Source organism: Olea europaea, chromosome 3 (assembly GCF_002742605.1).
Source record: "Olea europaea var. sylvestris chromosome 3, O_europaea_v1, whole genome shotgun sequence".
NCBI classification, from domain to species: domain Eukaryota; kingdom Viridiplantae; phylum Streptophyta; class Magnoliopsida; order Lamiales; family Oleaceae; genus Olea; species Olea europaea.
The window spans coordinates 956,292-968,037 of record NC_036239.1 but is presented as its reverse complement, the minus strand read 5'-3'; the positions used below and the strand labels follow the sequence as shown (position 1 = coordinate 968,037).

Genomic DNA, 11,746 nt, shown 5'->3' with positions numbered 1-11,746 from the left:
TAAAACTGTAACATGGGCGGCCGACCGCGGAGACTTTCTGCTGTGATCCAAATCCAATTATCCAAGAAATAAATTATGGTCCCACTGGATCCAACCGGAAACCGGTCCATTTCCCACTGTCAGTCAATGCAGATGCACTTTAGTGCATAATTCCAATAGCAGACACCACGTGGCCCATTCATCGTTTAAGGACGGTTACAAACACCAAACGGTCCAATTTAAATCAAGAAATCGACACATCACTTCTCTATTTAGGTATGAAAGAGCGTGCCCATTTAACGAAGAAAGAGTTCATTCTAAGAAACTGAGATATTTCTTATCGTTGCCTGTGCATTCAAATTTCAAATCATTCTTGCTTTTATTTTACTCGAGAAATTCATTTCGTTAGTGCGTCTTTCGGACAGAAGAATATCAGGTTACAAAGAAGAAATGGGTGCATTGGATCATCTCTCTAACATCTTTGATTGCTCCAGTGGCCATTCCAAGCTCAAGAAACGCAGACAACTGCAGGCTTGTTCTCTCTCTACCTCTTATGTAGATTATTGAATAATAATTCTGTTTAATATTTCATCTGTAAAATCATATGTATTAGAGTTTTATGTTTTTCTTTCCCGAAAATGCTATAAAGATCTGATCTTGGGCAGATGTTCTAGAAAATTAGTCAACACTTCCCACCTCACACCTGACAACTCACCATCTGCTGCACATCAGCTTTGTTTTCTAGTGTTTATTTATTTCCCAACCCCTTTTTTCTTATTCTTTCTATAAAGAATTCTTGTTCAATTTCAAAAATCTTGAACTTGTGATTGAATTCCATAAGCATTTTGGGCATGTGGTTAGTACATCAATGATTCGATATCTTACCGTATATTCTAATTCAATCATAAAACTTTATTGGCAGGCTTTTTTATACTATTCCTTTTTCTTCTTTCTTACCAGACAGTGGAGATAAAAGTGAAAATAGATTGTGAAGGATGTGAGAGGAAGGTGCGACGGTCTGTTGAGGGAATGAAAGGTGTGACCTCAGTTCAGGTGGAGCCAAAGCAAAGCAAGCTCACGGTCATTGGCTATGTAGATCCCGAGAAGGTTGTGGCTCGTGTGGCTTATCGCACAGGCAAGAAGGTCGAGCTTTGGCCCTATATCCCATATGATGTTGTTGAACATCCTTATGCACCTGGTGTCTATGATAAAAAAGCCCCTGCTGGGTACGTGCGGAATATTCAGGACCCTCAAGTTTCACAACTTGCTCGTGCGAGCTCGACGGAAGTTCGTTACACCACCGCTTTCAGTGATGAAAATCCAACTGCATGTGTTGTCATGTGATCTTAGTGTATCATCATGTATGATATAAAGTAGGGGATCTTTGTTAAGCATATCTTAGTTTTTTATTTACCATGGCTTTTGTTTGCAAATTTAAAACAATAGACAAAATATGTTTGCTCAAAGAGTGATATTTCTGTTTTGATATATAAATGAAATTTTGTCATGTAAGGTTGAAATAGTTTTTTGTTATTCTCATCAAAAGTAACGAGTGTGGTTTTCTTTGAAAAGTGCTCATGCAAGTGAAGAGTTGTCATGCCCGACTTACCATTTTATACCAACGAAAGGGAACATGACGACTTAAATGAAACAATAATGTTAATAAGGGTCCGTTGGATTGTAAAGATGAAATTGAATTGAATTGAAAACGAATTTCAAGGAATTGAACTGTTTAGAAATTGTTTTTCTGGGAATTGTAAATTATTGTGTTTGATTGGTATAATTTTCCACGTGAAAAATGTTGAAATAAAAGTGTTTTTTGCTGTTTGTTTGGCTTTATTTTAGATGAAAATTGTCAATTAAAGAAATAGATTTTACTGGTATTGGGGATTAAATTTGTTTTCATTGCCAAAAAATAAAATAAAAATCAAGAAAATCAAGAAAATCATCTATATTTTAGCATTTGTTTAGTTTTGTTTTACATGAAAATTGTCAATTAAAAAGAAATATTTTTTTTACAATAATTCTTAAAATTTGTTTCCAATGCAAAAAAAAAAAAAAAAAAAAAGAGCCTTGGAATTCCATTTCCCACCATATAGGTGGGAAAACAAATTCAATTAAAAGCAAGAATTGGTCACCGTCATGTGAAGCAAAGATGGAATTCCAATTGCCAAGAAAAAAAATGTCTATCAAACATCAACAAAAGTGAAAAATGGAATTCCATGGAATTGAAAGTGAATCAAACATACCCTAACTTCTATATTTGAAGAAATATACAGTACAACAAAATAAAGAATCATTTTCTTCATTTGCTTTTGATTTTATCGAGATTTTTGGCAGCACAAGTTCCTATCCAAGCATGTCGAACATTGCACTCTTCATTACAACCGAAGCACCCCTGTTGTAGGAAGGAATGGTGATGGGGAAGAACATTTGCCGTACTCCTTCCGACTTCACTATGGGAAATATGATGCCATATGCACTCTGCACCAGGAAATTAAAAATGAACACGCTTATCTAATTACAATAGAAGTAACATGTTCATTAGAAAATGTATACAAACTGAAAAGAGTTACCTACCGAGAGCAATCTAGCTCCAAGCAACACACGCTTGGGTGAAGGAAATGGTAGAAGCAAACGACCTACACCATATATGGCCACGGCAAAGAAGTGAGCAACCAAGCTCATAGGCCTCGGGTTCAAGCCAGATAGGAGGGCAATTGGTCCTTGTGAGTAGATGCCTCCAAGGCTCAAATAATCAAAACACGCTTCTCGCATTTCTCTGCTGGCTTGATCAGGTGCAGGACAGAATACCTTGTATAAGGCACCTGCTAACGTGTTTATTGTAGAAGCCACTGGCTGCAAATCAAAACCGTAGCCACATCAGTAATCTAATTCGAAAATTTCTCGGGTTCCATCTCAAATTCTTAGCCCAATCCCCTATAAAACGAGTGCAGAAATGAGGCCAACCTTACGAAGGGTGTAAAAGGATTCAAGATGTTTGGTGAGCGCCGCTGCATTGCTGAAATCTTGTACAGCTCGAAGTAGATCCCGGAGGACCACCACATCAGATAGTGCAACAGTCATTCCTCCCCCAGTCAAAGGGTGTCGCATGTTGAACGCATCTCCCAGCAAAATTGCACCCGGAGTGGGAACTGGAGCTGCCGGCATACTTCTGTTTGGCATAGTTCTAATATCTCCTTTCTCGACTGTATGGATGAATGCATCCCGAAGTTCAGGTGGAAGCTGATGAACAAAAGTATAAGAATATCTTTCAGCATACGGAATGATTCCTAACTATTTCCATTTCTAAGGACTGAGATTTTAATACCTGATTAGCCACCTTGGTCTTCAAATAATTGGCCATGTCTCCATTGGAAATTGAAGGTAATTTTTGACCAGGAATATCGACCAAACAGCGTACTTCGGTGCTACTGACTGGATAGAACAAAATAGGTGAAGGGTTAGCCAATATAACATGTCCATGATTGGGATGAGGGAGCCGGCTGTTCTCCAGGACCACGACCATACCAACAAAATGGGACATAATATCGACCTGCCAAATAATGAAACAATGCCAAGTTAAGTGAAAGAAAAAATAGTTGAAACAGTTGAGTGTAAGTTTTCGGGCCTAATTACCTGTGGTACGCACAGATTGCGCCTCAGGTTTGAAAAGCAACCATCGCATACGATTGTTAGAGGAGCTTTAGCTGTATTTTCTTCACCCTCTTTAGTCTTGAATTTAACTCCTATAACAGTACCATTTTCTTCAACCAAAGATGTTACAGTTCCTTGTTCCATTTTGACACTGCAAAAGAAATCAAGAATTAGAATCTTAGCTTGAAGTATTGTACAGATTCAATATTTTGTCTGCAGAAAAAGGAACTTTTTAGAATTTGGTAGGAAAAAGAATAGTTTACTTGGGAAGAGATGCAGCCTTTTCGCGCAACCTTTGGATGAATCTCCCGTGATGAAAGCTTCTGCCGGAAACATCTGAATTGAATTCTTCCAAAGGATAGGACAGTCTAGCATATTTCCCTTCTTTGTAAAGTGCATAACCATACACTTGCTGAGAATCAATCCCAATTACACAATCTGTCACAATATATATTCACTTGCAAGTTAAAATCCACGTCTAAATGAAAGTTAGATTAATTCATCAAAATATAGGACTTACCCTCCATTCCCAACTCGACTAGTTTGAGGTAGCCTCCTGGTTGTAGTAACTCGCCAACAATTCTATCAGGTTGGGTTAAGTCCCTCTCAATCACATGTACTCGGCGCCCATCCTATGATTGGATATAAATGACATATAACACACGCATATGAACACGGATATGAAAAAATGACGTGGAAAAAAAACAGGACGCTAGTCGAGTTATGTCCAATGTAACAGATTACATAAAATATAATCTTAATGATACCTTGGCCAGAGAGTAAGCCAATGTAGAACCGGCTACACCAGCTCCAACAACGACAACATCTGTTCCTCCATCTTTCTGGGATACAGAATGTTCAGAACTTTTATTACCACTGGGACCTGTCTGTGCCTTAATCTCAGCTCTTTGAGGCCTTTTCCCAAGCAATCTGTATAACACAATAAACCCCAAAAGTGAAGCAATGAAAGATCCCAGAATAAACTCTTCCATCATCCTCGAATCCATGATCAAGTGAACAATGCGTTGTCTCTGTTTATAACAGAATGTTCTTATATTTATTACTCTTGATGCATGTTTCAACCACACTTATCCCTTTTATATAGGTGCTGTAAAAAGGCAAGCTCTCCAAACTGGACTTTGTTAGTCAAATAAATCTGGTTGTTGGGGGAATAATTAGGTAAAATTAATAAACAAGTCAATACCAAAACATTATTTCCGAGGTTTTTCGGAAAACAATGGACACAAACAAGGGGTGACAGGAAATTCTGATTCACATTCACATCAGTTTGCTAAGGAAGGTTGACATAGAACTAATCCAGCTCCGCATGAATAGAACAAATTTGAGAATAATTTTGATTAGATATAAGATTTATTTTTAATCAATTGCTAATGAAACAAATTAGAGAATTAATCAAGATTCAAGAGGGCTGTCTACTGGACAACCAGGCTTTGTCTGGGTCAAAAATTTTAGACATGCATTAAATAGCGTTAAATTGTATAATAAAAAAAAAATATTATTCAAAATAATATTATTTAGTGGAGACATGAGGAGGTCGGCATTATTTTATTCGCGTGGGACTCACGCCTCGGTTGTGAGTGTGGTGTCATCTTTTGTGTCAAAAATTATGTTGGTTTGACATTTTCCAAATTTCTATGGACGCCCTCCTATTGGAGGGGCTGTAAGTGGCCTCGGAGTTTTAGCACTGCTCTTCTTGATGAATGCCCCCACCTTCATTCAGTAAAAGAATGATCTTTTAAAAGACCAGTGATGCTACAAATTTGGAAGACTAAAATGATGCCGTAACAAGAATCGAATTGATACATCCCCGTTTTGCCGCATTAAATTAAATTTTATTTTTCTTTCCTTCATTTTCAATTACACAATCTTTTATAAATAATATTTCACGTAAAATAAAATTTTTTTTTTTTCAACCATTCATTTTCAAAAAAATAAATAAATAAATAAATACTATTTTACCCATTTTAATTTAGAAAAATGGGGGCCAAATGGAAAATTGCTAGAAAGTTCATCCATGCAATTTTTTCTTAATACCAGCACAAATTTATTTTTTATCATTCTCCACTCTAAACGCCTGAATTGACCCATACCATATATAATCATTGGGCCCATGAACTCTTCTCCAGTTCTGCTTCTTCCCATTATTCCATCATTTTGGCGGGAAACGAAACCCCACCCATTTCAGCATCAGCAGCTCACTCTTCGCGTTACACCGTCACTGCCTGATAGAAAAATCTAGAAAGGGAAAAATGGCTGATGAAGGAGTCGAAGAGATGGTAGAGGAGGAGTTTTCTGTGTGGAAGAAGAACACACCATTACTCTACGACCTCGTTGCGCTCGAGTGGCCATCTCTCACAGTCCAATGGCTCCTATCGCCGCCGTCCGATGAGGGTCCTCTCACTGTACATGAATTGATACTGGGACCCATACCTCTGATGAATTTCCGAATTTCTTCATGGTCGCGCACGCCCTCGTCCCCCGGGTACCATCGAGATCGAATCCGATAATACCAACATCCCTAAGGTCATTAATTAGTTTCCTCAACACGCTCATTATTCTATTTGTGCGTATGGTAATGTTAAAGTGCTTTATCAGCATCAAGTGTTTGATGAAATATCCAAATGAAATTGCGTTTCTTTTTGGTCGGGGTTTCTTGTGGTCATGCGTTAGCGTCAAAGGAAATATGACAAGCTTCTAATGTTGAGAAATTCTATTTATTAGCAGTTACGACTCTTGCTTATGCTGAGATTTAATATATGCATCTTAGGTTTGCGTAAATGCCCGAGGTCCAATGCATTATGGGGCTATTTAAAAAAGGTTAAATCCTAATCCTAAGGGTCCCCACCACCTCTGTCCTGAAATATCGTGAAGGAGGTAAATCCCAGGTTATGCCTCTAAGGGTATAGGGTGGAAGGCTGCTTGTACACTTGTACTTACTCAAGAGCTAAATCCATATTTCAGGATTCGAAACCTTGACGCAGCAACCTCAAGCAAAATTGAATTTCTCTACCCTCCCCTTTTACCACTTGAAGATGTGCTCTGGGGGCCATTATGGGGCTATTTATTTTGTGGATGTGTTGGTTTACATATGATTGAGACTCTTGGGTTGCGAGGGTATACCTTTTTCAAAAGGTGTACATTTTTTTCCAAAAAAAAAAAGGGGTTGAACCCCAAACTTAAGCCCCCACTGCTCTCAGCTTTGTGAGTGAGGTAAATCGCGAAATGTACCCCCAACAAATTAGTGAACAAGTGCTATCTGTACACTGTGTTTACAAGGAATCTAATTCCATATTTCAGGAATCGAACTCCCACACTGTGACTGTCAATAAGACGTGAGATAACTTCACTTCTATCATTTGCACCATTGAACTATGTCCCGAGAAGCGGGTATACATTTTTTTTCTTCTATTGGTGAGGTGGTTAAGGTTGTAGTGTAAGGTCATATCATCTTGGAGAGCATATTTTTGTTGTTAAGAGCATGTTTGGTAGAGATTTTTAATCCAATTAACATTAATTTTTTTATCATTATTTCATTATTTCAATCGTAATTTTTGAATTCTTCTTTCACAGATAGGACTCACTTTATATCTAATGATCAAAAAATCAATTAACAAAATTCCTACCAAACAAGCACTAAATCTTCTCATTCATTGGGAAGAGCACCTCATATCATCCTTTAGCTCAGCCACTCTTTTTTATCATTAGGTTTTAAGAGGTGCAAGGCTCAATTGGCTACCTATAAATATGGACTTAAGATTTAACATGCATCATGAGTTTCAGTTTCTGCTTGACGAGCATTATTTCCAACTCTATTATGTAAATGCAGGTAGAGATTGTTCAGAAAATACATGATGGGGAAGTGAATAGAACTTGGTGCATGCCACGAAACCAAGGTTTGGTTGCTGCTAAGACTAGTGGTTCTGAAGTATATGTATTCAAATGTACCAAGCAGCTGGTGAATACCGGAGGGGGTTCTTGCAATCCTGACTTGAGATTGAGGGGGCATGATAAAGAAGAATATGGGCTGTCTTGGAGTCCATTCAAAGGAGGATATCTTTTGAGTGGCTCAAATGATTGCAAAATTTGCTCGTGGGATGTTTCTGCAATGCCTCAAGACAAAATCCTTAAAGCAAACATGTCTATAGGGTTCAAACTGATCTTTTCCTCTACTTCGCCCTTTGTGTTGATTTTGGTTATTTTATCGTTGAGATATTTCTGTTAATATTGGAAGCTCATAAGTTAGGCTGTGAATTTGGATAGTAACTTTCTGGCTTTTATGACCGTTGCTTCAGGGCCACGAAAGGATGGGAGGAGGTGTAGGTTACCTTTTTTTCTGTCAGTTGTAATCACAAAATAAATAAAACAGCTTATGCATTTACAGATAAAATCAGTTCAAGCTCCCAAAAGAGAGAACCTACACCTCCTCCCAGATATACACAAAAGGAAAAACAGAAACAGAACTATAAAACAAGATGAGAGGCACCCAAGATATACAAGGAAAGAACCTTCTAATGTCTACATGGATCCCTCAAAGGTAGCTGGGAGAAATTAAAAAAAGCTGAAGGAAACAGGTAGGAATTACAATCGTGAAGCAAACTGCTGAGGGTATCCCTTTGAGAGAGAATGTAAAAATCAATATTAACATTCGAGAGGTAGAAAGGTGCAATTAAACCAGATTCATGTCTCAGCAATTTTATCTCACCTTCAAAAGTCTTATCATACTACACATGAAGCTGGCTCATGGTAGCTAAACATTCAAGATACCACACCATTCCTGAATTTCAAATTCAGAAGAAGATCACATTCTTCAAGGGGAATATATCAAGAAAATCTCAACAAAGAACAATCAAATTACAATAGATCATAACAAACAAATATTTCATTTATTGTGGTGCTGAAGAAATCTATCAGAGCTGCACAGAATACCAAAATCACTGGGTCATCTTCAGTCTTCACAAGTACTGCTAGCTACACTCCATTACATCCTCCATCTGATTAGTACTTCAACTAGCAGTTGCCGCATGCGCTCCTCCTGATGAAGTATAAGAAACAAAGATCAAAAGTCATAAAAACTAAAATTTCCAGTTAACAAAATCCTGAAAATCGTATTTGGTTCTTATATTGACAATGAAATTCATTATCAGATCCATTTAAGTGAACAGAGGCATATAGGGGATGGACCAGTAGAAGAATTCAATAGCAGATCCATTTAAGTGAACATCAATCAACATGTACATATATTGGTTACCTAGTAACCAGAGAACAAGAATGAATTCCTAAAATTCCTGGTTCATTGCCTTACCCGCAACCTCGTCAACATAGGGATCACTCTAGTCCATAGCAAAAAGTATGTCAAACTCTTTGCACATCATCATAAGAAAAAGGTATCAGACTTCCCAAGCAGCAAGCTGAAAGAAAACTTTGCCACACATTGTATTGCACAACTAACCTTCATTGTGTAATAAAACTCATGTCCAATTTTCTAGAGAATACCGACGATCTACACCACCCATCTCAAAACTTAATTGTTAATAAATGTGCAAAGGAAAAATGAGTTCTAGGCATAATGTATTGCAAACTTGTAATAAGTAACAAGATATTGTTCCTCAAAGTTTTATTCTGGGGAACAATGTGTAACAATTAAGCTAAAAAAAAAAATTCTTTCTTTTTTTGTTTAGAGGGTGCTGGGGTTGTCAATGGAAGACAGATCAAGTCATGCTGTAAAAGCAGATTCCGTACATAAAGGCAGATTAATTGCTGTCATTACAGTACTAGGAATATATTGGAAGTATCTAAAAGTTCGGATTTCTATTTGTACTTAGCCAACGACGATCAGATTGTCAAGTCAACATGATGTCAAATCACTAGAAAATATTGGTATAAGTAACAAGCAAATAAACTGAAACCCCATTATTTGATTTCTTTAGGGTTCCTCCTGTTGGAACAGATTAAATTCTATCAAAATGTAAATGGTTGATCCACTAAAAAAATCTTACACAAAACGAAAGTAACAGACAATGAAAGCCAGGAATACAGGTCAGACCATGAGAAAGTAGAGAGCCACCTGACTCACTGGGCACTTGCTCATGTCAGAATACATTTGGCATAAATTTCAACCATCCAATCCATATGACATAATTCTTAAAATATCAAAAACGCTATCACAGTTATATAAGCAATGCAACTAGAGGTAAGATGGAAAAAACACTATCCTTTCCTCATCCAAACAATGACAAGTTAAGCAAAAAGCAACACACAAATTAGCAAAGTCATTAAGAAAGAAATTATATCTTTTCCTACCACGTCACATTTAATTGCCATGCATATAGTAAGCTGAAAAACCTTGTATAATCAGAGCAATAAAATTCACCTTTTCTCTTATTCCCGTTGGATGTATTGCCAGTAGCTATGCCATTACCACTGCCAATCTCACATCCCGGAAGATCCTTAAGACCAGAATTTTCATACCCCAAACATTGCAGATTGTCAAATCCACAGTCACTGAAGCTTTGACCATTTAATGCAGCACCTTCTGATCCGGAGTGAAGGCAATGAAGCTGATTGTTCTGCTGTGTATTACATGGATTCATCACATAGGTACCAGGACTAGTATTTGCAAGGTAGTGATGGACATCACCACTCTTAGTAGGTTTCTGGTAAGGGAAAGATCCTATTTCGCCTTCAATTCTTCCTCTAATGTCCACAAGCAAGCACTTGAGCCTAGCAATCTCAGCCTCCAATAAAGCTTGACCCTGAAGCCTCTTCATTAGCTGTTGATTCAAAGTTCTCAATCTAATAACTTCATCCTCCAATGAAGCAGCACGAGCCTTCTTCTTCTCGCGATACTTGCGTACGGCTTCACGATTACCTAGAGGGCGTCTCTTAGGTTTTCTCTCTACTGACTCTGCAGTATCATCACTTGGGGACGGAACTTCACTAGTGGCAGGCATAACTTGGGTGTGGATATGGTAACAAGTGTGTGTGTGGGAGTTATCAGGACCAGCTGTGTTGCAAGCATGAGCATGGGTGCAGGCCTGTGTACGGCCAAGAGAATCAGTGCAGGCCTCTGTCCGACCGAGGGCATCATTGCAAACCTGTGTTCGACTGAGAAACTCGTCTATGTCAAATGAGCAACTGGCCTGAGCATTGATTGTATCCAAACATGATAATAGTTGATCATTCGGAAAATCAAGCTCCCCGTTGTCCATTTCAACTGAAAATTGGTTCAAATTAAACCAAAAGGTTCACACAATGAGGCCTACAATAAAATTTTGCAGTCAATCTCAATGAAAAGTGTCCATTCCTTGCTGGATATAACTCAAAGAAGACCTAGTAACAAAAACAGATAAGACTTGTAAGTTAATCAGCCACAATCTATTAGAGAAAATAGGAACATTACTTGATTTTAATGATACCCCAGATGAAACTTACTATCTACACAATCAGAAACCTCAATTTTTGGTTTCATGAACTACCGTAAAACCCTAAAAATCCCAACGAAAAATTTCAAAGATTTGAACTTTAAGCATAATCCATGTATTAAAATCGTAATTTAGGTGAAATTGAAGCCTACAAATTAAAAATACGCAAGAAATAGAAACCCTAACTAAAGTATAATCGAGATAAACGCAAGTTTGAATTTGATCACAGTAACAAATAATTCACAAATTGAAAACACAAACAGCAAGCGGTATATTGAAAAAGAAATTGGCATACCGGAGAGTAATTTTATTCAGAACTAGAACTATCAAGACTGAATCTTGGAACAACATTAATCAAGAGGCGCAGAAGACAGTTTGCGGGATATCGAAGATGCAGAAAGACGCCAATGTCAATTATTTTAATGGCGGATGGACAAGTGGCGAAGCATATCAACCATTGGTTCAGTCAGAGACTCCAGCAGATACACAGATGAGAATATTTTCCTTTATTGAATACTAATTAGTAATTCAAAAATACTATTTCTACATCACTTTTTTTTACATTAATTTTCACACTCCCTCACAAAGGTGAGGTTCACGATTATTTTAATCATAAACCCCACCCACTTATATGTGTGTGTGCTGTGAAAAAAGTGTACGTGTAGAAT

At 37.6% G+C, this 11,746-nt stretch overlaps 3 protein-coding genes and 1 long non-coding RNA gene across 5 annotated transcripts; 2 read left to right on the top strand and 2 right to left on the bottom strand.

Moving 5' to 3' along the window:
- The first annotated feature begins 261 nt into the window (after positions 1–261).
- Positions 262–1,501, top strand: LOC111380902 (heavy metal-associated isoprenylated plant protein 26-like). The gene is made up of 2 exons (XM_023004568.1): positions 262–510; positions 940–1,501. Exons 1-2 carry the CDS (start codon positions 430–432, stop codon positions 1,321–1,323), a joined length of 465 nt encoding a protein of 154 aa, XP_022860336.1. The 5' UTR covers positions 262–429; the 3' UTR covers positions 1,324–1,501.
- A 595-nt stretch (positions 1,502–2,096) lies between these two features.
- LOC111380881 (squalene monooxygenase-like) lies at positions 2,097–4,803 on the bottom strand. Its single transcript, XM_023004543.1, has 8 exons — positions 4,404–4,803; positions 4,157–4,268; positions 3,900–4,074; positions 3,619–3,787; positions 3,311–3,535; positions 2,950–3,225; positions 2,560–2,838; positions 2,097–2,463 (listed from the first exon to the last, which is right to left on the bottom strand). The coding sequence occupies exons 1-8, from the start codon at positions 4,641–4,643 to the stop codon at positions 2,329–2,331; spliced, it is 1,611 nt and encodes a 536-aa protein (XP_022860311.1). The 5' UTR covers positions 4,644–4,803; the 3' UTR covers positions 2,097–2,328.
- A 933-nt stretch (positions 4,804–5,736) lies between these two features.
- On the top strand, positions 5,737–7,877 carry LOC111380909. The gene is made up of 2 exons (XR_002700255.1): positions 5,737–6,180; positions 7,484–7,877. It is a non-coding gene; the product is annotated as an uncharacterized LOC111380909 (long non-coding RNA).
- A 418-nt stretch (positions 7,878–8,295) lies between these two features.
- LOC111380890 (basic leucine zipper 19-like) lies at positions 8,296–11,573 on the bottom strand. 2 transcript variants are annotated; one of them, XM_023004556.1, is made up of 3 exons: positions 11,374–11,573; positions 10,028–10,915; positions 8,296–8,689 (listed from the first exon to the last, which is right to left on the bottom strand). In XM_023004556.1, exons 2-3 carry the CDS (start codon positions 10,863–10,865, stop codon positions 8,661–8,663), a joined length of 867 nt encoding a protein of 288 aa, XP_022860324.1. In that variant the 5' UTR covers positions 10,866–10,915; positions 11,374–11,573; the 3' UTR covers positions 8,296–8,660. The 2 variants fall into 2 exon arrangements, with proteins under 2 accessions (XP_022860324.1, XP_022860320.1); XM_023004552.1 differs by having other exon boundaries at positions 10,028–10,986; positions 11,374–11,571.
- Positions 11,574–11,746: the final 173 nt, after the last annotated feature.

Bases quoted from the DNA above. Each gene is read 5' to 3' on its own strand.
- LOC111380902 (XM_023004568.1), top strand. From the start codon at position 430: ATGGGTGCATTGGATCATCTCTCTAACATCTTTGATTGCTCCAGTGGC. The intron at 511-939 runs GCTTGTTCTCTC...CTTTCTTACCAG, and splicing joins AGAAACGCAGACAACTGCAG to ACAGTGGAGATAAAAGTGAA.
- LOC111380881 (XM_023004543.1), bottom strand. From the start codon at position 4,643: ATGGATTCGAGGATGATGGAAGAGTTTATTCTGGGATCTTTCATTGCT. The intron at 3,536-3,618 runs GTAATTAGGCCC...ATTATTTGGCAG, and splicing joins GCAATCTGTGCGTACCACAG to GTCGATATTATGTCCCATTT. The intron at 2,839-2,949 runs GTTGGCCTCATT...TTTGATTTGCAG, and splicing joins CCTTTTACACCCTTCGTAAG to CCAGTGGCTTCTACAATAAA.
- LOC111380890 (XM_023004556.1), bottom strand. From the start codon at position 10,865: ATGGACAACGGGGAGCTTGATTTTCCGAATGATCAACTATTATCATGT. The intron at 8,690-10,027 runs GTGAATTTTATT...ATACTTCATCAG, and splicing joins CAACGGGAATAAGAGAAAAG to GAGGAGCGCATGCGGCAACT.